This window comes from Meriones unguiculatus, chromosome 3 (genome assembly GCF_030254825.1).
Source record: "Meriones unguiculatus strain TT.TT164.6M chromosome 3, Bangor_MerUng_6.1, whole genome shotgun sequence".
Classification (NCBI taxonomy): domain Eukaryota; kingdom Metazoa; phylum Chordata; class Mammalia; order Rodentia; family Muridae; genus Meriones; species Meriones unguiculatus.
In genome coordinates this window covers 20,920,854-20,942,359 of record NC_083351.1, presented here as the reverse complement: position 1 = coordinate 20,942,359, position 21,506 = coordinate 20,920,854, and the positions used below count along the sequence as shown (strand labels likewise).

Below are 21,506 nucleotides of genomic sequence, written 5' to 3'. Positions count from 1 at the left end.
AGGTCGAGGTCCTGTTCTCCCCCCGCATGGCCGTTCTGTTAAGGAGCTCTCGCTCTTCTCCTTTGTAGGTTACAACGGGGCAATGCAGGCAGGAAAATGCAATAATGCCTGGCGTCAGAAGGCTGTAAGGGGTTCGAACCCAGCCTGGGGCCGGGCTGCACCAAGGCCCATGCGCGGCTCCGCGTCTGCGCCCCTCCCTCACCCCCCACGGCGGGCCAGGCGCTCCGCGTACTCCGTGCGCGCTCCGGCGCCTTCCACCCAGCTCCCCATGCGGCGGGCGCGCGCTCGCCCCAGCGGGCGGGCACAGCGGTTGTGTGGCCTGCGAGTTTTCCCCGAGTTCACGCAGGCCCTTGCGGTTGGCATGGCAACCGAGCAACCTGTTCCAGAGCCGCCCGCCCGCCTGCTCCGCACACGCCGCTTGCCACCGCCGGAGCCGGAGCCGGCGCCGCTCCCATGATGCACCGCGCCAGCCCAGTCCCCAGTGGGCCGCCATGTTGTCGGAGTGAAAGGTAAGGGGGAGCGAGAGCGCCGGCGAGCGAAGATCGGGGGGCTGGAATCCATCTTCATCCTACCGCTCCGCCCGTGAGTATCCGCGCCCGGGTGACCCCAAACCGTGCTCCGAACCCCCAGCGTGCCGATGCGCCCCCCGTATTGGCGTTTGGCAGCGGTTGGCGGGCCGAGAAGGGCTTAGAGACGCCGCCGGGCCTGGCGGAGGCTCCGCGCTCGCTCCGCTCGTACGTGTTTGGGAGGCGGCAGCGAGGCCCTATTGTTATCCGCGAGGAGGGGGTGGGGAGCGGGCCGCGGCCGGGGCCCGGCCCGCAGCTGGCGGCGGCTCCGTGCCTCCGTTCGGCCCTGCTGGGAGTCCCTGGAGGTTGGTGTTGCCGTTCGGCTCGGCTTTTGGACGGATTTATTTATTTATTTTTGGACGGGTTCGTGAAGCCCCCGGTCTTGTCTTGTGGCCCATGGAGTGGGAATTCTGTGCCGCCCGCCGGTTCCCTCGACTTCTTGAGCTACCGTGGCGGCTCCGAGGGAGGAACAATACATCGCTCTAGAAAGCGGTGGGCCCTGGTCTGCGGGCGAGCCTCCACGGTGGTGGGCAGCGGGCGATTTTTGCAAGCCTTAGCTGTGGAGAGGTGGCCATCAGGAAGTTTCGGATCGCTTTGTACGCTCTTGGGTTTCTTGTGGCCTTTTGTTTCCGTGAGAGAGCTTGTGTTTAAAAAAAAAAAATTTTTTTTTTTTGGGGGGTGGAGTTGGTGTTCTTCCTCTCTGAGCCTCCCAGTATTGGTGTGATTTTTCTGTCCAAGGGGCTTTCAGTAGGTAGTAGGAAAAACATGTAGATAACCTACTCAGCGCTACAGTTTCGGTCCTCACGAGCGTGGTTGGTAAACATGGGTCATTTGTTTGACTCGTCGGTACCACTCCCACGTCAAGAGAGGAACAGTCCTCTTAACTTTTCTCCAGGGTAGCTCAGCCCTCTCCCCGAGAGCCCCCTCCCCCACCGAAGAACTCGGCACACAGATAACCAGAGAAGCCTTTATCCTCAGCACAACTTTGAAGGGGATTGTTCGTTTTCATTGTGCAAATTACGATAACGCTTCGTTACACTTGATCATTTTGCTCACCCCATTAATTACTGGGATTATTAAGATGATTTATGAGGCCTTTTGGGTGTTCTGTTTTTAAAGCCAGCTACTTTGGAAAGACAGGCTTGTAGTTTCAGCTTTCTGTTTTTGTGAAAAGTTATTAAGGTGGCCCTCCGATAAGATAAGCGGCTTCCTTTGGGGTTTGAGTAAACAGAGTGCACTTACTGACCCTTCGAAGATTGTAACTGTAAAACACACGAGGGCTGAGGATTCTTTATCTGATCGTTTGGAAATACTGGGTTCTGAACTTTGAGTTAGTATTTTGCTTTTCCACGCTTGAATTCATCTTGCCCAAGGCTTTTTGAAGTTGGAATTTGTTTAGTTTGGGTCTGTGATGAACTGCTTTAAGGTAAATATATGTCCACAGAAGGTTTGTTCAGTGTAATAAAAATAAACACCGTTTAAGCCGGAGAGTCTTAGTAAAAGGAGATAGATTAAACCATGCTTCTTTGTTTAAAGAGAACTCTTATTAGTGATTTTAAAAGAAAGTAAAAACAAACTACAGCTTGATCTTTATATAGTTTGAAAGCTGTGGGAAGTACCTAGACTTGGTATTTCGTTGTTGTTCTTAAAACTTAATATTTTTTTAATAAGTCATTTGTTAAAGTAAATCACATTTCAAATACTGCACGTAACTTTTTATAGTTTTGTTTCCTGGTACTTAGGTGACCGATTATTAATTTTCTGTCATTGCCAAGTTGTTACAAAATGCTCTCAGATACATGTTAGTGTGGTCACTTTTAAGTTGTCCCTCTTGCCAGGTTTTCTCTTGTTTGAGAAACTGCCTTGTCTCATTAGCTAAAGCAGGAAGTGGGCCTCCAGATAACCTTACAAAGGCTAATTGTTTTGCATTAATATTTTTGTAAGTGACCCCTCCCCAGTTATTTTTTAGAATGAGATTGTTTTCAGGGACAAGGTTCATCTTTTTTCTTTTTTTTCTTAAACTTTAAGGTTTTTTTCTTTTGTTTGTTTGTTTTTTTGAGACAGAATTCCTGTGTGTAGCCCTGGGTATCCTGGAAGTCTGTAGACCTGGTTTGCCAGCCTTTGCCTCTTGAGTGCTGGGATTAAAAGGGTGCACCATCACACCCAGCTAAGCTTTTTCTTAATATGGAAATTCATTTTAGGTAACTTTTGGCAGGTCCTTTATGTTAGAGAATACTGCCTTTACTATTTTATGAATATTCTTGGAGATTGGGGCTCCCTTGCTTTGACTGGTGTAGGTAAACTAAATTTATGGATCATAAGCATAGTGATTTGAAATTTATAAAATCTTTATACCTCTTATATTTTGTTAGAAAGCTCCCAAAAACTAAATCATAGAGGAAAGACTTTGGAAACTATCTGAGATTGTTAGTTTAGTGACAAAACTTGAGTTTTGCATCTCTTGGCCGAAAGTATCAGATGGAGATTCTTTTGTAGAAGAAAATGTACTATGCAGTCTTTAGAGAATCAAGTGAGAAGGCATTAGGCTTATGTGATGAAACAGCTATAATTTTCTGGTTTTGTACTTGAGCCTAGACAGCATGTTGTTCATGATGAGAGTCTAGAAGGGTAAAACTATTCCAGTATAAGGTTCTGTTGGATGGGGTTTAATTGGGGGAAGAGTTGGATGGGGATATTGGAATTGTTGATTTACACCAGGCATTTCCAAAGCAGAAGTTTGGTTTTATCTTTTGAGAGATTTACTGTTTTCTAGGTTGGCCTTTAACTCACAGTATAACACAAATTGGTCTCAAACTATTAGCAGTTCTGCTTTAAGTCTTCCAGAGTGCTGGGATTACAGAGTATGTTTTGAACAGATTACAGAGTCCATTGTGACATCTTCTAGTTTCAAAACATGAATTAGTCTTGAGAAGCTAGTATTACTTTTCCAGGAGGTTACTTATCTATTGAGAGAACTTGGTTGGAGCCTGGGAAGAATGGCTCAGTGGTTAAGAGCACTTGGAGCTTTTGCAGAGGACATGTGTTTGGTTCCCAGCACTCACATGGTGGTTCACAATCATTTCTGACTCCAGCTTTAGAGGATATGATGCCTTTTTCTGGCCTTCTCAGAGCTGAATGTACACGGTGCACATACGTGCAGATAAACAAAAGACTATTCAGAAAAGAAAGAAAACAGGTTTCTTTGTTTTGAACAGTGTTGATAACCTTTGGAAGTTACTCTAGTGGTTGCAGACAGATACACCCTAATTGGTAACCAGTTTACTTTGTACAAATGTGAGTAATTATTTGGTTTTGAGGAACTTAACTAGCAATGGTTCCTAGTAACATTTTATGTCTTTGTTGGATTTTCAGAGGAGTTTAATATACTGGCAGGGGTGGTATATGTCTTTATATATATATTTAATCCCAGAGTTCAGACAGGTGAATCTCAGTGAGGTCAAGGACAGTCTGGTTTACATAGCAAGTTTTGTCGCCCAGCCAGGGCCGCATGGTGAGACCCTGTCTCCAAAAACCCAAAACAAGTGGAAAAGCTGGTAGTGATAGTGTCCCTAGGATTCTAGAAGGAACCAGGGTTGGTTTCAGAATAGCTTGAGCTCTCTGTTCCTTCCTAGCTGGTTGGCCTTGGGCTCCTCCTAACTTCTGAAATGTTTTGCTTGTAAAAACAGGGCTAGTAATGCTTCCCTTTCAGTGTTTCTGTTATGAGATAATGTCTGCCATGTATTTGCTACCTTATTACTATGGTGAGACAGACCTGGTTTTTACAGTGAGGTTAGTACCAGCAAAATGAGTTAGGTTTGTCTTGTCCTGTTTCTAAGAGTTGATCAATAACGGACATGATAGAATTGTATTTGCAAGTTATTGGTTAAAGTCTTGATTTTCTTCATTATAGAAACATTGTCCCACAAACATGTTAGATATTTTAAAGGGTCCTTTTAAGTTACAGAATCTAAGCCATAGGCTCTTGTTTGGTTATTGACATTTTATAGCCATAAAGTGAGTTGGGCGGGCATGGGGGTGGGTGGTGGTGGGGTGGGTGCTGGTGGTGGTGGGGTGGGGTAGGGTGGTTGTTCAGAGGGGTGGGGTCTGGAATCCAGGGGATTGAAGTTAGGACCTGTTCAGGCTAGGCAAGCACTGCACTGCCCCACTGAGCTACATCCAGCCTATAAACTTAATGATGCTTTCAAAATTTTCTGGTCACAGTCCTGTTGATGCATGTCTGTAACCCCAGCTCCCAGGAGGTAGAAGTAGGATCATTAGTTCATGTTGAGGTTTGGTTACCTATTAATTTCAGAGCCAGCATGGTTTGCATGAAATCTCATGTCAAAAAAAAAAGCTATTTGTTTATAAAGAATTAAGTACAATTGACTTAAGGAGAAAGTAAGTTGAGTAGGGAATCCACTAATTAAATTCTGATTCCCTGTTGCTATCTTGCCTGCCTATCTATTTATTTATTTATATTATTTATTTATTTATTTGTGGTCCTAGGCTCAAACCCAGGTCCTTGCACATGTTTGGCAGGTTGTTACTGACTTTTTAGTGAAGCTGTAGTTACAGTAGCGGCCTCACCTCAGCCTTGGAGTGCTTGCTGCTTGCTACCCACCTTCATTTCTCTACACACAGGCTGCAGCTTCAGAGGGGTTCAGGTCAGGAAACTGTTGCAAGACATTTGACTTGTTGTCAGTAGAGACAGGTGGTTATACACAACAATGTTGCAGAAGAGAGGGAATTGTTCAGAGTTTTGTACAGGGTCTGTAGAGTTGTTTTTAAAAGATGCATTAAGCACTTGTTAACTGTTTGTTCTTAGGTGTTGGTGGAATGAGCGTTGCATGTGTCTTGAAGAGAAAAGCAGTGCTTTGGCAGGACTCTTTCAGCCCCCACCTGAAACATCACCCTCAAGAACCAGCTAATCCCAACATGCCTGTTGTTTTGACATCTGGAACAGGGTCGCAAGCGCAGCCACAGCCAGCTGCAAATCAGGCTCTTGCAGCTGGGACGCACTCCAGCCCTGTCCCAGGATCCATAGGAGTTGCAGGCCGTTCCCAGGACGACGCTATGGTGGACTACTTCTTTCAGAGGCAGCATGGTGAGCAGCTTGGGGGAGGAGGAAGTGGTGGAGGCGGCTATAATACTAGCAAACATCGATGGCCTACAGGGGATAACATTCATGCAGAACACCAGGTAAAAAAAGTTCCCTATTTTAGCTCTGAAACTCTTCTAATCACTGTCCACTTAGGCTGTCTGCTTTCAGTGACTGTCCTGAAACTTCAATTGCTTCTTTAGTTTGTTGTAAACAAGACTCATTTGTTTTAAAGAATGGTTAGTCATTGTAATTTTCACTGGCTTATTTGCCGTTCTGGTGTTATATAGTAAATTCATAAATCTCAAGATTGTTTTAATGTTTACAATGCATTCTAAGAATATTGTTAACAGAATTTCTATCCCTGCTTTATTTATTTATTTATTTATTTATTTATTTATTTATTTATTTATTTTTACCATTGACATGCTTTTAAGAATTGTTTGGGTTTACAGGACAATGTAAAGCAAAGCTTTATTGTTCTTCTATGGTGACTTTTATCTTTTAAGAGTCTGTTGTTTTAGAAGCAATGTGAGAATGTTTTAATTCCCCGGAAGAACTAAACTTGACAGATGTTACAAGCTGAAAATTTAAAGGAATTATTGAAATAAAAATATTGTTATGGTTGAAAATGGGGGAAATTAAGAAATCAGTTGCTCATGAGATTTGAAGTGGTACTGATCAGTCTGTGTGAGGGTTGGTGCGCCTTGTTCTAAGAGGAATATATATATATATATATGTATATGTATGTATATTTGGTTTTCCGAGACAGGCTTTTTCTGTGAATTCCTGGCTGTCCTGTGTGCCAGGCTACCTTCCCAAGTGCTGGGATTAAAAGGTGGGTGCCGCCACCACGCCCAGTGATGCTCATTTAATTTTAACTTTTTTTTTTTTTTTTTGAGAGACTAGGTCTCATGTAGACCAGGCTGGCCTTGAACCCGCAGAGGTTGGGCTACCTCTGTCTCCTGAATACTGGGGATTAAAGATTTGAGGTCCATGCCTAATTCAAGTTTTTAAGGTTTTTTTTTTTTTTTTTTTTAAAGATTTGTTTATTTGGGTTGGAGAGATGGCTCAGAAGTTAAGAGCACTGCTCTTCCAGAGGTCCTGAGTTCAATTCCCAGCAACCACATGGTGGCTAACAACCATCTATAATGAGATCTGGTGCCCTGGTGCCCTCTTCTGGTATGCAGGTGTACATTCAGGCAGAACATTGTATACATAATAAATAAATCTTTTTTAAAAAAGTGATCTTATTTGATAAAAAAGATTTGTTTCTTTAATATTTATACAGTGTTCTGTCTGCATATACACCTGCACATGCAGGTGCCAGCAGAGGGAGCCAGATCTCACTATAGATGGTTGGGAGCCACCATATGGTTGCTGGGAATTGAGCTCAGGACCTCTGGAAGAGAGTCATCTCTCCAGCCCCTCCTTTAAACATTTTTAATCTATTTTACTGACAAGAGTTTAGCATCTTCTGTTTTCTGAGGATTAGACTTAATCAGCTGACTCCTGGTAATTGGCTCTAGGTGCCATTAGCAAGACTCATTTAAAACTGCCAGTCCAGTGCTTATTAGCAAAAAGAACTGATATCTTTCCTTGTGTTTCTAGTTTTTTTTTCCTGCTCTGTTTAAAAAGCAATAGCAAGCACACTTACAAGTCTGAGGTTTCAGTTACATGTTTTTTGAACTCTCCAGAAAAGACAGTAGTAGTCGTAGTGTCTTGTTATTTGTGTGTGTGTGTGTTCATAGGTGTGCTTGCCTGAGAGCTGGAGAAGGATGCAGGTGTCTTTCTCTGTTCTTTTTTTTTCTTTTCTTTTAAAGACAAGGTTCCTCTGTGTAGCCGTGACTATTTTGGAACTCTCTCTGTAGACCAGGCTGGCCTCAAACTCAACAGAGATCCTCTTGCCTTTGCGTCAAGTGCTCGGACTAAAGGCATGTGCTTACGTTTTGAGACTGATCATTCACTGAACTTGGAGTTGAACATGTTGGCTAGATTGACTGGCCTTGAGCCCTTGGGGTTCACCTCTAGCTTGCTTTTCCACCAATGCTAGGGTTACAGGTACATGCCTTTATGTTCAGCTTTTATGTTAGTGCTGCATATTTCAAGGCTTCATGGCTTTGTGGCAAATACTTTACCTGGTGAGCCATCTCTCCAGCTCCTAGTTCTTTTATTTTTATTAAAAATTATTTTTTCTTTCTTTCATGTGTGAGTACATGTGTGTACAGTGAACATGTACAGGTCAGGGGACAGATTGTAATCAGGCTTGCTGGCAAACACCTTCACTCATGGAGCCGACCTGCCAGCCTATCCTCTGCCTGCCTGCCTGCCTGCCTGCCTGCCTGCCTTCCTCTCTCTCTCTCTCTTTCTTCTCTCTCTTTCCTTTCTCTCCCTCTCTTTCTCCTTCCTTCCTTCCTTCTCTTTCTTTCTTTCTTTCTTTCTTCTTTCTTTCTTTCTCTCTTTCTCTCTCTCTTTCTCTTTCTCTCCCTCTTTCTCCCTCCTTCCTTCCTTCCTTCCTTCCTCTTTCTTTCTCTTTCTTTCTTTCTTTCTTTCTTTCTTTCTTTCTCTTTCTTTCCTTTTTCTCCCTCTTTCTCCTTCCTTTCCTTCCTTCCCTCCCTCCCTCCCTTCTTTCTCTCTCTTTCTTTCTTCCTTTCTTCTCTCTCTTTCCTTTCTCTCCCTCTTTCTCCTTCCTTCCTTCCTTCCTTCTTTCTTTCTTTCTTTCTTTCTTTCTTTCTCTCTCTCTTTCTCTCTTTCTCTCTTTCTCTCCCTCTTTCTCCTTTCTTTCTTTCTTTCTTTCTTTCTTTCTTTCTTTCTTTCTTTCTTTCTTTCTCTTTCTTTCCTTTTTCTCCCTCTTTCTCCTTCCTTTCCTTCCCTCCCTCCCTCCCTCCCTTCTTTCTTTCTCTCTCTCTCTCTTTTGAGACAAGGTTTCTTAATGTAGTGTAGTCCTGGCTGTCTGGAACTCACTCTGTAGACCAGGCTGCCCTTGAACTTGGAGATCCACCTGCCTCTGCCTCCTGAGTGCTGAGATTAAAGGTGTGTGCTACCATGTACCACCTGTTTCTTTTTATTTTCTTATTCAGTAGAAATTTATTGAGCAGGTTGATTATAGATCTTTGTTTTACTAGCATATGTTTTTACTACATATGGGCATATGTAGGTGACGGATGCTAATAAGGAAAAGGAAGTGTCTTGTGTTTCCATGTTATTTTTAGCTTTTATTATGGGTTCTTCTTTTTGTTTGTTTGTTTCTGGTTTTTGTTTTTGTGTTTTTGGAGACAGGGTTTCTCTGTGTAGCCTTGGATTTGGATTCACCTTGTAGACCTGGCTGGCCTGGAACTCAGAGTACAGCCTGCCTCTTCTTCCTCGAGTGCTGAGATTATAGGCATGAGTTTATAGCATTTACAGCAAGGTACTGCATTTGTTTACTGTTAAAGCAGGGCCATTCTTTTTTTTTTTTCTTGACAGTGTTGAGGATAGAACTCAGGGCCTTGAGCTTCATAGGCAAGACCTGATTTATTATATCCTCAGTAACGTGTTCATTAAATTTACTCATATTAGTACTAATTTATAGACTTTAGTATGTAGGAAGGTTTGGGGCAGGTGAGGTGTCACACTCACACCTTTAATCCCAGCACTCAGGGGGGCAGAGGTGGGAGGATTTTCTGGAGGTTCAAGGCCAGCTTGGTTTACAGAGCAAGTTTCAGGGCAGCCAGGGCTACTCAGAAACCCTGTCTCACAAAAAGAAAAACAAAAAAAAACAAACCAAAAAGAAAACTTGGGAAGAAATTTATTGATTTCATGATTCTAGAACCTTTTGGTCTTTCAATAAGGTTGTAGAAAAAGAACCTGGTAGTAGAGGAAAAGACGCTGACTTCCAGGCTGAGGTGTCCTACTGTCTGGGTGGAATGCCTTTTGTGCAACCGTGGTGGTGGTCTGAGAAGATTGAGGTCTTTAGGAGCGCTTTGCCTGCATGTCTATATGCGCACACTGCATGCCTGGTGTCCGTGGAGGTCAGAAGAGGGTGTTGGATGACCTGGAACTGGACAGTGGGGGTGCTGGGAACTGAGTCTGGGTCCTCTGGGAAAAAAGTGCTCTTAACCACACAGCCATCTCTTTTTTTTTTTTTTTTTTTAAGTGTCTCAGTAGCATGGTCTCGAATGGCCTTGGGCTCTTGGACTGGCAATTTTTGTGCCTCATTCTCTAGTGTTCCAGGTGTGCACCATTGCAGCCTGTTCTGGATAGTAGCCTGAACAGACACATGAAGTGTAAGCATGAGAGACTGAGGTATCTCTCTGTTAGAAGTTTGGTTAGCATGCCTGAAGACAGGTTGACCTCCAACACTGACAGAAACCCCTCAGAAAAAGGTGGGAGACTGAGATGCATAAAATTGTGGATCGAATTACAAATGCTGTGTTCCTAGTTAAAATGAAGTAACAGGACAAGGAAGTTTGGGAGATTGAATTTAGGTAAAGACAGGATGCAGTAGGAAAGATACGCTGTATGTAGAGAGGTGTCAAGCTAGGATAACTTACGGTTTGGGTGACAGCTTTGACAAGGCAAAGCAGAAAAAGCCCTTTATTTCTGACTTACTTGCCAAACATTGTTAAGAAGCCATTCATAACCTTTGCTTTTAAGATCTGTTAAGAGACCTGTAGCATCTTAGGCCGGCATTCCTTGTCACAGGCTGTTTCGTAAAAGCTGAAAGGAGAATCAAACAAATTAGACTGAATCAGTTGATGGCAGATCTCCAAGATCTAAGATCTGGTTGTGCAAGTCAACAAACGTTTCTTGAAAATTTACTCTGCCTGTCTGAAGTGAGCCCGATTATGAGAAGCACATCTGCACTGACTGAGCAGTTTTATGCTGCTTGGTTAGCAAAGTAGTCACATATCAGTGGCAAACCTGTTTTCCAACTCAGGGCCCTAAACCAGTGGCTGGCTTGGAATTAGTCATCACGCTGTAGTGGGGTCACCCAAATAATGTACAGCGGTGAGAAATCTGGGTGGCTGATAATATAGTTATGTTGTTCTACATAAATAGTTATTTACACAGTAGCTATAATATGTTTTACTGACATTTTTTGTTGGGGGCAGTTGAGATGGCATTTTACTCTGTAGCCCTGGCTGGCCTGGAACTTGATGTGATCCTTTTGCCTCTTCTGAGTGCTAGGATGACAGCTATGTCTGGTTTGGTTTTGGTATTTGTCTCACTTTTAGAACCAAGCTACTGTAGGGTGGAGGTTCTTTTTGGTGCTCTTTCCTCTGGTAGTATTCTGGGATTTTACGTTAACTGAGGAAAAAAAACAAACAAACCAGGAGTTCACTTTTGTTCTCAGGGAAGCCGAGTGGCTCTTCCAGCTTAGCTATCCTGGAGATGCAAGGCTTGTGGCAAGGGGTGCCTGTAGAGTACAGGGGAGGACAGTGCCGGCTGTGCATTCCAAGCTAACATGGGCCAGGGTGAGGTCTTGTTTAAAGCGAGGAGAGAGAGGTGACTCCTGTTAACTCCGCTCTCAGCAGGAGGAACACTAGAACAAAGGGACATAACTAGGTGGAGACTCTGCCCTTCTCAGCCACTGTTAACTGGTGAGGGTGAGATGCTATGTGGTCTGTAAGGAATGTGAAGTAAAAGAGCTTTTGAGAACCACACAGGTTCTAGGCATTGAGCTGTGTGTAATTCCTGAATTTGATCCTTACAGTTCTGTGGGGTGGCTAAGATCCTTTTGTGTGGAACAAGAAACTGAAGTTTAGTTATGAGGGAGACCCTAGTGCTGGCAGTCCAGGGACGTGCTAACACCATGCACGCTCAGCAGATACAGTTTTGAAGTAACTGGTTCCAGTGTGCAAACTCTAGGTAGACTTCTGCTTTAGCAGGAAGACATCTGGGACCTAGAAGAACTATTGGAACAAAGTAGCATATTCTTAGGCTAACAGTGACTTCACTGGAAAGGTGGAGATCATAAACTTGATAGTAGATAAACACAATTGATTCTATCTCCTAGTACTGGAGTCTTGTGTGTTTCACATGAACAGTGTGTTTGGTGTATGCTCTGTTTTTATGAGGGTTCTAAGTAGTAATGTTGAGAACTTGGCACTGTAGAGCTAGTCTCAAAACGAAGTGATCTTACTTCAGTGCATTACTGCATTACTATATTACTGGCTGATTTCAGTTTTGTTTGGGGCTGTTTTCTGAGTCTTTTTACTTCTGTTTTTAAGTAACAATTTTTTAAAAGATTTTATTTATTTTTATTTTACATATATGAATGCTCTATCTGCATGTATTCCTGCTTGTGGGAAGAGAGCATCAGATCCCAGTATAGATGGTTGTAAGCCATAATGTGGTTGCTGGAAGCTCTTAACCACTGAGCCAACTCCAGCCCAGTAATATTTTTCATTCTTTCTATCTGTGTATCCATCCATCCATCCATCCATCCATCCGTTTTTTTTTTTTTTTTTTTTTGAGACAGGGCTTATGTGTATGTAGCCTTGGCTGTCCTGGATTTGCTTTTAGATCAGGCTGGCCTCGAACTCAAGAGATCTGCTTGCCTCTGCCTCTCTGAGCGCTGGGATTAAAGGCATGTGCCCCCAGCCTAGCCATGGCTTTTTAACATAATAGAATGATTTTTTTAACTCCCTATTTTGTTTTGTTTTGTTTTGTTTTGTTTTGCTTTGCTTTGCTTTGCTTTGCTTTGGAGACAGTCTAGTTTTACTCTGCAACTCTGGCTGGCCTGGACTGGCTGTATAAATCAGGCTGGCTTTAAACTTACAGACATCTGCCTGCCCCTGCCTTCTTTGTGCATGGATTAAAGGCGTGCATTACCGTGCCCTGTTAAAATGGAACAACATTTAATATTAGGTTGGTGAAATGCTTTCATCATTGAGACGCCCAGGCTGTGATAAGATTCATACTTATTGTGTCAAGGTACTTTAGATTTATGTTTCCCCTTCTGTGAAAAACTTTACATTTTAAAGGTTTATTTATGTGTTTTGCCTGTGTGTAAATGAACCACATGCATGCAGTAACCAAAGTGCCCACAGAGGCCAGAAGAGGGCATCAGATACCCTGGAACTGGAGTTAACACAAGGTGTGAGCTGCCTATGTAGGTGCTGGGAACCAAACTGGGGTCCTCTTTAAAGGCATGAAGTTCTGGTAAATGATGAGAGCTATCTTTCTAGTCCAATTAAAAAAAATTAAAAAAAAAAGTTTTTGGATACAGGGTTTCTCTGTGTAGCCCTGGCTGTCTTGAAACTCATTCTGTATATCAGGATGGCATCTACCTGGCATGCTTCTGCTTCCTGAGTGATAGGATTAAAGGCATGTGCCACCACTGCCCAACTTTTTTTAATTTACTGATTTTGTTTTTGAGATAACGGTTTTGTTTTGTTGCCTAGGCTGGCCACAAACTCAAGATCTTCTTGCCTTAGTTTCTCAGAAAGCTGGGATTATAAGTACATATTATATATCCACACTTGGCTTTCCACTTGATAATATTGAGCTTTTTAAAGACAGGATCTATATATGTATCACTGACTGGCCCTGGAACTTGCTTTGTAGACCAGGCTGGCTTCAGTCTCCCAGAGATTCTCTAGTCTCTGTCTCCTCAGTGCTGGGATTCATGTTATGTACTGTCAGACCTGGCTGTAATATGTTATAGTCTTAGGAAAAAAGGAGACATACAGGAGGTACTCCCCCCACAAGTAAGGTGGGCATGATGAGTCTAGGCTCAGATACCAGTATTCAGTAGCTAAGGCCAAAGAATGGTGAGTTGAAGAGCAACCTGGGCTTCATAGGGAATCCTTATGTTAACACATGCCCCATATGAACAGTAAAAGGATATGTAGCTTTCTGCATAATCTGATTTAATAAGTAACATTGTTCTATTTGGTATAGTTTGAAACTTTAAAGCCCCTATTTTTGGACTCAGTGGAGGTCTCTGGTGAAGAGTGAGGGAAAGTGAACGTGGGTTTGGTGGTGGGTTGTAAAGTAAGCTTTAAAGCACTCACATAGGTAGCCCCTATGCTGCATACATCCATAGCAAGCCCTGAAGACAGATGTGGTGAGGATGCTAGAAAAGAACCTGTCTTTTTATGCAAGTGAACTATATTTTAACAGTTATTTTTATGATCTAGAATTTTTTTTTTCTGACTAGCATTGCAAATTTCATCTTGCAAAACTAAAGATTAAATCTTTGACATGTGGTTGTTGTACTCTTATTGTGAAATCTTCTGTGTAAAATGCTGGGAGATAAAGTAGGTGATGAAATAGGGGAAACATTTTAAGGTCCATGATTAAACTGTGGCCTTTATATTGGGTTGTCCAGGGCAGATCAAAATATCTCTGTTCTGGCCACAGTGCCATGGAGCATACTCATTTTGCCTGTGGTCTTTGGCACTAGGGTGTTGTGCTACTATAGGTTGGCATCATAAGCGATGCTCACAGACAGGCAGGCAGAAGAACTCAGTGGATGGAATGTGTCGTTGGCCCCGTACTGTTGTTTTCTTTCGTCTGGTGTGGCCATCTTACCTCTTACCGTGTATGCAGATACCTGTTTCCTCATCAGTGCTGTACGGTAACCCTGACACCTTCTAATTAGAGTTATCTTTTGGGGAGGATTGCTTAGATTGTTCCTCAGCATTTGGGCCAGTAGCACTTGGCTAAATAATCTGTCTTTCATATTTTGTATCCTCTTATGTCTACATTCTTCATTCTTTTTCTCTGTATTCTGTACTTTCAAGATTTAACATGGGTATTTGGTTAAAAGGATGATCACCAGCTCTTTAACTATATACTCTGAAGAATTATGGTTTCACCTGGAAAGGTAGTCTCACTGGTCCAGTAGTCTTGGCATATGTGTTTTGGCGTACTTTTTAAAACTTTTATTTATATTTCTTCTATCTTTTTCTTCCTATTCCACCTCAGTCCCTTCCAACACGGAGAGAAAGAGTTAGAGGGAGAGGGGATACAGTTCTCATAGCTATTTCCTGCTAGTTAGGGTCATCGGGTTCCTTGGAGCCAGTCCAGTCCTCCTTTCAGGAGATCTCCAACTTCTTGTCTCACTGCAATAACAGCAGCCAGGAGCAGCAGGGGGGAAGCAGCAACAGCCCTGTTCTTTCTTGGAGCTTTCCAGCACTTTCTGGGCTCTGGCATTTAGTCTCTCTCTCCAGAGTCCTCAGATTTAAACTATCTGCATCTGGCAAAGAACTCCTCAGAGCCCGCAGGTGAACTGTCTGAATCAGTCCCACATCCCATACCTGGGACCAAAACAAAAACATGTTTACATCCACAACGTGTGTGTGTACACTCATGTCCAGTCAAATATCATTTTAATTCTGGGTGTGCCTTCTAGACGTGTTGCATGTTGTTTCAAAAAGCCTTTGGTAAAGTGTTAGAAGAAATTATGATAGATGGTAGTGAGATTTCACAATGGAAAATGAAATGAGATAATTCAGAATTTATTGTCAGTACAAGGCTAGTGTGGGCTATACAAGGAGATCCTGTCTCAAAATTAAAAACACAGAAATTATATGTACATATATAATTTATACATATATAATTTCTCTGAGTTTTCCATTTGTTATATATCAGAATTACAGTTTGCTCTGAGCATCTTACAGGCTGAAGAGAATGGAATGAATTATAAAATTCTTTTTTATTTGGAGGCAGGGTGTCCCGTGTGACTCTGCTGTCTTACTCAGGCAGATGTGGACCAGGCTGGCCTTAGATTCACAGATGCATTAAGGGTGCACAGCACCATACCCAGCCATGAAATTCCTTAGGACCGCACAGCAGTTAGGAGACATGTTTTAAATCTCAGTGAGGGATAATGGTCTGGGTGCCTTTTAGGATAAAGCAACGAGATGCTCCTGTTTTGTTTGACCCCCTGTGGGACAGAGACACATTGTTTTTGCATGTGGCCTTCTCAGGAAGCAGCAGTTTATGAACCTTGATGCACACTCGGGTACAAGGTACTGCCACACACTGTCTAGAGAACAAGGAATACCAGCGGGTGTGTGTGTCCTGAGGGGGCAGTTTTTCTTTGTCTTTTTTTTTTTTTTTTTTCTTCCTTGAAACAAGGTCTCTCAGTGTATCCTTGTCTTTCCTGGAGCACACTTTGTAGACCAGACTAGCCTGAAACTCAGGGATCTATCTCCTTCTGCCTCCCAAGTGCTGGAATTTGACTTTTAAAAACCCTGTTCTTTGCTGTGTTTCTTCTGGACACAAGAAGTTGTAAACTCAGTGTGTAGCTGTCCTGGTACTTTGTTGGGAATATTTTGCAAATGGTGCACAGATTGCAATAGGTTTTGTGAATTTGTTTGTTTATTGGTGATAATAGTGTTGCTGCATTTCCAGCTACATTTCCAGCTCTGAAGTACTTTTCATAGAATTAATAAATTTCCAAGAAAGTGATTTTAATGTGTAGAAACAGAAAGCCTTAAAGATGTTGTCAATAACCGCTTTATTGTTACATAGTTTGCTCAATTTAAGTGTTGATTCAGCACTTGTTGGCTGCTTACACAGTTGCCTAGCCATTGTCAGTCATTCACCAGCCCTGGGGAACCACCAGCCTAAACTAGTCTGTGGATGGCTTGTTCAGAACTTTGACTTGGCTACAGTTCTTTAGCTTAGCCCAGTGTTTGAAGGGCTAAGGTAAGTTTGGTCATGCTTTTTGCAGGGGAGTCGTTGGTGCTGTCAGGATCATCATTTCTTTCTATCTTTTCCTCCCTCCCTCCCTTCCTTCCTTCCTTCCTTCCTTCCTTCCTTCCTTCCTTCCTTCCTTCCTTCCTTCCTTCTTCCCTCCCTTCCCTCCTTTCTTCCCTCCCCTTTTCTCTTTTTCTTTCTTTTCTTTCTTCTTTCTTAGGGTGGGGTGGGGTGTTTCAAAACAGGGCTTCTCTATGTAGCCCTGGCTTTCCTGGAACTCTTTGTAGACCAGTCTGCCCTTGAACATAGAGAGATCCGCCTGCCTCTGCCTCCCAAGTGCTGGGATTAAAGGCGTGATCTCATGCCTGGCTCACCATTTCTTTCTAAATGTATATTTATCTTATGTATACGAATATTTGCCTGTGTATATGTACGAAAACTTCGTGTGTTTGATGAAAACTTTGTGTGTCTCGTGTCCATGGAGGTCAGGAGAGGATGCTGGGTCCCCTACAACTGGAATTACAGGTGGTTGTGAACTGCCATAAACTGCTGGGAATTGAACCTGGCTCCTCTGGAAGAGCAGCCAGTGCTCATAACTACTGAGCCACCTCTTTAACCCCTACTGTAGTGTTTAAAACACCAAACCTGCCGATGATGTTCAATTCATTAGAGAGTTTATTATTTCAAGTTTATATTTTCCCACAGTTGTAAATTAGGGAGAAATTATTTAAGAGTTAGTCTTTCTTGTGTCTTTCCTCTGAAGAAACTTGGTTTCATGAAGGGAAGAGGAGAAAAGTACAAAAGGGTTTGGAATAGGAACTTCTGTGGGTCTGTACTGAGTTAATTGGGTAGGGCACCACCATCACCTGGCTGGCAGTTTCATTTTATATGGTTGGAACATCTAAGAACCTCATATACATTATTTATTTACTTATTGCTTGCTTGATTGGTTGATTGGTGGTGGTGATGGGGGTAGAACCTGGCAACCTCTGTATCTAGACCAGTGCTATTGTTGAAGCATAGCCTAGCCCTCTATGTAAGTTTTTATCATGATGAAAAAACAGGGTGGAGAAACATGGTTCTCATGTAAAATCTCCTAGTTGATGTATTTTCTACAGGACCACTGTTGCAGACCCACTGTAATTTATTGTGAGGCAGCTACTATTCTAAAGCACAGCATATATTAAACAACACGACTTTAAAAAATGGAGTTGAACCTATGGGCTCCACATTCCTGTATCCTAGCCTCATGTCATACATTTTGTTTTCTTTTGGTTTTTAAACACGGGATCTTTCTTGTAAGCCTGTCTGGCCAGGAACCTGATATGCAGACCTGGGTGGCCTGGGCCTTTCTGGCTGCTGGGATCACCAGCTTGCATTGCCTTTTTTTTTTTGCCTGCTGATGCTTTTTTTTTTTTTTTTCCCCTTGAGAACTCACAGCTTTTTAAAAAGGATTTATTATGTGTGTAATGTTTGCCTCCATGTATGTATGTGTACCAGTGGAGGCCAGAAGAGGGTCTTGGAGCCTATGGAACTGGAGTTCTAGGTGGTTGTGTATGAGTGCTAGGACCTGGGTCCTACATGAGCAGTAAGTGCTCTTAATTGCTGAGCCGCTTCTTCAGTTTTATTACTTGTGTATGTGTGTGGTCGCATGCATGCAGGTGCCTGAGGAGGCTAGAAGAGCTGATCAGATACCCTGGAGCTGGAGTTTTAACAGGTGAGCCTCCTATGTGGGCGCTGGCAACTAAACTCAGTCCTGTGGGAGAACTACAAGTATTTTTATCTGCGGAGCCATTTCTTCAGCCTCTGGCCGCCATCCTGCAGAATAGAGTGTTTTGAACTTGTTTTCTTTATGTATATGGGTACTCTGTCTGCGGTATACACCTGCACACCAAAAGGGCATCATTTACGTTATAGATGGTTGTGAGTTGCCATGGGAGTTGAACTCAAGACCTCTGAAGAGCAGCCTGTCCTGAGCTGTCTCTCCAGCTCCCATAATGGAGCCTCTTAAAAAACATTTTCTTTAAAATTTTTGTTAGTTGTTGTATGTGTGCCCATGTAGGAGGAAGTCAGGAAGGTATCAGATCACCTGGAGTTGGAGTTACAGGCAGTCGTGAGCTACCCAATATGGGTGCTGGGACTTGAACTTGGGTCCTTTGCAAGAATAGTATTCACTGAGCCCTCTCTCCAGCCCAGAGTAGAGCTTCCCCCCTGCTCTTCTCTGTTCTCTTCTCCTTTTTTCCCCTCTCTTCTTTCCTTTCCCTCCCTTCCCTTTTTCTTTCAAAAGAAAGAAGACAGGTTTATTGAGTGTACTGCAAAGGGCAATGACAGGAATACTTCCTGAAGCCACAAATAAAACTATTTCAAGATACACATCTCACCATGTCTGAATTTTTTTCCCCCTATTTTGCTCTTTTTATTTTTTATTTTTTTGAGACAGGGTATCTTATATCCCAGGCTGGACTCCATCTCAGTGTATAGTGAAGATGATTTTGAATTTTTGTTCCTTACGTTACTATCTCCTGAGTGCTCAGGTTATAGACATTCATCGCCAATACCCACTTTGGGTGTTGTGGCAGATTAAACCTAGGACTTCCTACGTGTGACCCTACCAGCTTAACCATGGTTTTAGCTCTGTGGTTATTACCATTTTTTTAAACATGATCTAGGTTGGTAGCCTCAGATGTCTGGATTTTAATATCTAACCTAGGCTGGCTTCACACTGTCCAGCCTTTCTTTGTGCTAAAATGACAAGTCTGTGCCTCTTAGCCAGGTCATTTTTTTTTTTTTCTCTCTTGAATTTAGGGTAACTCAACTTTCCTCCTAGGTCCTGCTTGATGCTTTGGTGCAGGTCACCTCTACTTTTTTCATCAGCTCCTCTGTAGCTATACTGAATCTATTACTTTGTCAAAACTTGCATTTTTTTAAAGATTTATTTATTTATTACTTATGCAATGTGTGTTAGCATGTACATCTGCACGCCAGAAGAGGGAACCAGATTTCATGTTTAGATGGTTGTGAGCCACCATGTGGTTGCTGGGAATTGAACTCAGGACCTTTGGGAAGAGCAATCAGTGCTCTTATCCTCTGAGCCATCTCTCCAGCACCCCAAAACTTGCATTTTTAAATATAGTTTGTGCAGCACTTTCACATGATGCTATTTAATGAATTAATTAATGAATTCATTATTATTTTTGAGACAGGGTCTAACTGTAACCCTGGCTATCCTAGAGCTTTCAGGGTTCTGTCTGCCTGCCCAGTGCTCCATGACATTGGACTCAGTACATTTCTATGTTGGTAATTTCTTCTTTTTAATCATTCTTTTCTTTCTCACTTATCAAGGCACCTTCTATTTTTTTTTTAATTAACTTTAATTTTTTTAAGCTGGCAAAGAGAGTAACGGGTTTTATTCTTAGGTTTTCACAAAATATATAGCGTTATATACTTTGGTCTTTATTCTCTGTTCCTCTTCTTTCTCCCCCTTTGTTTTCTTGTGATAGAGGCTCCATTATCTTCTTCCCTCTCTAGAACCCCTTTAAAAAAGATTTATGTAATTTATGTGTATGGGTATTTTGCACACCAGAAGAAGGCATTGGATCCCATGGGACTATGGTTTATAGATGGTTGAGAGCTGGGAATAGAAATCAGGACTTCTGGAGGAGCAGCTAGCACTCTTAACCTCTGAGCCATCCCTCCAGCCCTCTAGAGCTTCTTTTACCTTTCATAATTCTCTATTTTAAGGTCTTACATATATGTATGCATAAAAATCCCGCTGGGCAATGTTGACCTTTCATTCCAGGGAGGCAGAGGCAGGTGGATCTCTGTGAGTTCAAGGCCAGCTTGGTCTACAAAGTAAGTTCCAGGACAGCCAAGGCTACACAGAGAAACCCTTTCTTGGGGGGGAAAAATCCAGATATCTCAAGTTAGAGAAAACATGTTATGCTTAACTTTCTGTGCCTGTTTTTAACATTATTATTCCAACTTCTGTCTTTCTGAAATTGATTTCATGCTTTCAGGTGCTAAGATAGTTATGTATATGTACCACCTTTCTTCACTCCTTTCCTGCTGGCTAGGTTAAACTCAAACTATGTATGTGACTAAGTGTGTCTGTAAACTCTGATCTTTCTGCTTTCAAGCGCTGAGATCACAGCTATGCATAGTCACACTTAGCTTGTGCCATGTATTCCTTACCCATTCATCTGTCAGTTTACTTCTAGGCTTTTTATGTCTTGGCTATTGTGAATAGTGCAGCAATAAACACGAATTGTGTAAAGATCTCTGTGGTATGTTGCTGTATTAGTCTGTATTAGTTACTTTCTATTGGCTGTGGTAAAAATACCATGAGTAAGGCAACTTAATAGCAGTAAGAAATAAGAACCAAATGAGGGTTTATGGTTCCAGATGGATAAAAGTCCATCATCATTGTGGGAGGTGGGCATGGCAGCCGAAGCAGAAAGCTCAGGGATCGTATCTTGAACCACAGCCACTCAGAGTAAGCAGTGGGAATGGCATTAGTCTTGAAATCACAACACCAGTCCCCAGTGACATTCTTCCTCCAGCAGGGCACTTTCTAGACTTCCTCAGACCATTCCAGCAACTGGGGGCCACCTGTTCAGATCCACCTGTTTCAAGATTCTGTTAAAGTGCCTTCATTTCTGGTAGTCATTACAAGCTCGTTCTTTCTTCCAGAGTTGGATACTCTTGTGCCAGTGTGGCGCTTGGTTGAAGCATTTAGCAAAGGCCTTAGAATTGAGCGTGTCCATTGGGTGTTACCATGCTGTTGCAGTATACAAGTGATGGCCTCAGGTCCAGGCCCACTGACAGTCTCCAGAGCTGAGCATGTACAGTTTAAAGGCCTCTCTGGTGGTTCAGATGTGCTCATTAGTTAAGAACCAATACTTTGGGATACTTCCTTCCTCAAAGAAGTCTTTTAAAGCCTTTTATTCCCATCATTTGCAAGTAGTATGTAAGTGATAAATGAGGACATTATGTCATCAGGGCACATTGGAGAGATATATTGATTAGAGTGTTTTATGTTGAAGACTATGAAGATGCCATTTTAAATTGATAAACTCTTAAGGTGCAATGGAGCGTAGTCTTGAATACTTGGGACAGTTTGGGCTTGAAGGGATAGTAAGCATACATTGAAAGGCTGTGTTGAAGAACCTTAAAGGATTGTCTGTACTTTGATTTTGTGATCATATCTT

General features: G+C 42.5%; 1 protein-coding gene across 19 annotated transcripts in view; it reads left to right on the top strand.

The window, feature by feature from the left end:
- The first annotated feature begins 311 nt into the window (after window positions 1-311).
- The window catches only part of Pum1 (pumilio RNA binding family member 1), a 114,255-nt gene continuing 93,060 nt past the window's right edge, over window positions 312-21,506 (top strand). For 4 of the 19 annotated variants that reach the window (XM_060379456.1, XM_021636432.2, XM_021636418.2 and 1 more), the window contains exons 1-2: window positions 317-582; window positions 5,392-5,765. In XM_060379456.1, coding sequence (XP_060235439.1) covers window positions 5,403-5,765 — 363 coding nt within the window. In that variant the 5' untranslated portion in view covers window positions 317-582; window positions 5,392-5,402. Of the gene's footprint in view, window positions 583-5,391; window positions 5,766-21,506 lie in introns of those variants that run through there. The other 15 variants (XM_060379452.1, XM_060379453.1, XM_060379450.1 and 12 more) reach the window with 12 other exon arrangements.